We start from the raw sequence: 2,500 nt of genomic DNA, 5'->3' as shown, positions 1-2,500 counted from the left end.
GTGTACACGTACAGTAAAAAGCAAGTATAGTTCAGCCTTGAGCAGTGTGTGTGTGTGTGTGTGTGTGTGTGTGTGTGTGTAAACAGCAGCATGTTAAAGTCGAAGTCACTTACAGTAGTACTGTGTATTACTCATTTATTTTACTGTAAATGTGCTGCTCCTATGTTTATTTTTAACTTCTTTTTTTGTTTGTTTTCTGGTGTTTTTTTTTTCTTTCCTTGATGTTTTTCTTAGCTTTTTTCTCTCATTTTGTCGCTTCTTTCTGCAATTTTTTTCTTTTTCATTTTTAAAAGATTCCATTTTAGTTTTTTAACTTTTATTTATATTTCTTGCTTTTCTTACCTCTTCATTATTTCCCGTTTCTCTCTGTGCTTTAATAACGTCCTTAAACTTATTATTTTTTTATTTTATCCTCTTTATTTAGTTTTTGTTGTTTTTCTTTCTGTTGATATTTTTCTTACTTGTTTTCTTTATTATTTATGTCTCTTATTTTTCTTATTTCTTACTGATTTTATTTTAAAAACTCCTTTTTATTCTATTTTTTCTATCCTTTCACTTCTCTTTTCTTAAAAATGTTTTATTTTCTTTTCACTTTTATTTTCATTCTCTTATTTCCTTTTTAATTCCCTTCATGCTGTTTTCTTCCTTTTTTCACTTATTTTCTTCACTCGTTTCTTTTTTTTTACTCGTCTCTTTTTATTTTCTGTTTCTCCATTTTATTTCAACATTTTTAAAAAAAATTTTCTTTGATTTTTTCCTTTTTCTTTTTACCAAATGTGTTCATTTTTTTATTTGCTTTTCTTCCTTCTCGTTGTTTTGCTTTTCTCTCTTTCCTTTTATCCATCCATTTTCTTGTCGTTCGTTATCCAGAGAGCAGAACCGCAGACGTGGGAGATTTTGTTTTAAATGCTGCTAAATCCTCTCGAACACAAGAGACCGACTGCTGGAGGATCTAATGACATATTTATGAGGATCTGTACAACACACACACACACACACACACACACACACACACACACACACTAAATCCTAACCCATTCCACACACAGGCCTCACAGTAAAGAGTGTGTACTTTATCATCACTGAAAAACAGAGGAATTACACTGTCTGTCTGTGTGTGTGTGGTTGTTTGTGTGTGTGAGAGTGTGTGTGTGTGTGTGTGTGTGTGTGTGGTTGTTTGTGTGTGTGAAAGAGAGTGTGTGTGTGTGTGTGTGTGTGTGTGTGTGTGTGTGTGTCTCACCCGTTCTGTACAGGCCGCTGTGGTTCTGAGCTTCTCCTCGATCTCTTTCCCAATTTTCTGAACTGTAACCTGCGTCTGCTTTATCGCCTTCTGAGCCGTGTGGAGTCTAAAGAGAGAGAGAGAGAGAGAGAGAGGGAGTGAGAAAGAGAGAGAGAGTGAGAGAATGAGACAGTGAGAGAGAGAGTGAGAGAGAGAGAGAGAGAGAGAGAGAGAGAGAGAGAGAGAGAGAGTGAGAGAGAGACAGTGAGTGAGACAGTGAGAGAGAGAGAATGAGACAGTGAGAGAGAGAGTGAGAGAATGAGAGAGAGTGAGAGAGAGACAGTGAGTGAGAGAGAGAGAGAGAGAGAATGAGACAGTGAGTGAGTGAGTGAGAGAGAGAGAGAGAGTGAGAGAGAGAGTGAGAGAGAGTGAGAGAGAGAGTGAGAGAGAGATGCATCCATTCATTCTTTCATCTGTTATTCTTTGCAGCCTTTCTTTTTCTCTTTCTTTTTCTCTTTCTTTCTTTTTCTCTTTCCCGCTCTCTGTCCTTCCACCTTTGTCTTAAATTAACTTGAAATGTATTTCTTTGTAAACTAGAATCTCTTCTTCCATCAGGATTTTTTTCCTTTTCTTTTTCTGTCTCTCTCTTTTTTTTACTCTCTGTTCTCGTAACGCTTTCAGACGTGTGTGTGAGAGTGAAGAGAGAAATCTGGCCGTGCTCTCGCTCCTCCTCGCTGTCTCGGACGGTGTGATGTGCTGATGCAGACGTCGGCTGCCGTATCGCCTGAACAATCTGACGGGGTTTTATCGCCTTTCACGCATTTCTGACGCTTATCAGCCAATCAGACGAGGACGTGAGGGGTTGCACGGCAACACGACTTCAAACACAAATAAACAAACACACAAACCACAAACACCTGAAACAAAACAGCTTTTGGAGGATAAGAGTTGCATTTCAGTCACTCTCAGTGAAAGGAGGCGTGGCCTCTGGATCTTATCTGTCAGTCTCAGTGAAAGGAGGCGTGGCCTCTGTACCATTTCCGTCAGTCTCAGTCAAAGGAGGCGTGGCCTCTGTATATTTTCTGTCAGTCTCAGTGAAAGGAGGCGTGGCCTCTGAATCTTTTCCGGCAGTCTCACTGAAGGAGGCGTGGCCTCTGGATCTTTTCTGTCAGTCTCAGTGAAGGAGGCGTGGTCTCTATCTTATCTGTCAGTCTCACTGAAGGAGGCGTGGCCTCTGTATCTTTTCCACCTGTCTCAGTCAAAGGAGGCGTGGCCTCTGTA

The 2,500-nt window shown here is 39.9% G+C and overlaps 1 protein-coding gene across 1 annotated transcript in view; it reads right to left on the bottom strand.

The window, feature by feature from the left end:
* uvrag (UV radiation resistance associated gene) overlaps positions 1-2,500 on the bottom strand; it is a 71,783-nt gene that overhangs the window by 48,481 nt on the left and 20,802 nt on the right. The window contains 1 exon segment of the mRNA XM_034312866.2: positions 1,241-1,346. Within this exon segment, the coding sequence (XP_034168757.2) occupies positions 1,241-1,346 (106 nt within the window).

Source organism: Pangasianodon hypophthalmus, chromosome 17, assembly GCF_027358585.1.
Source record: "Pangasianodon hypophthalmus isolate fPanHyp1 chromosome 17, fPanHyp1.pri, whole genome shotgun sequence".
NCBI classification, from domain to species: Eukaryota; Metazoa; Chordata; class Actinopteri; order Siluriformes; family Pangasiidae; genus Pangasianodon; species Pangasianodon hypophthalmus.
This window is presented reverse-complemented; position numbering and strand designations above follow the sequence as displayed.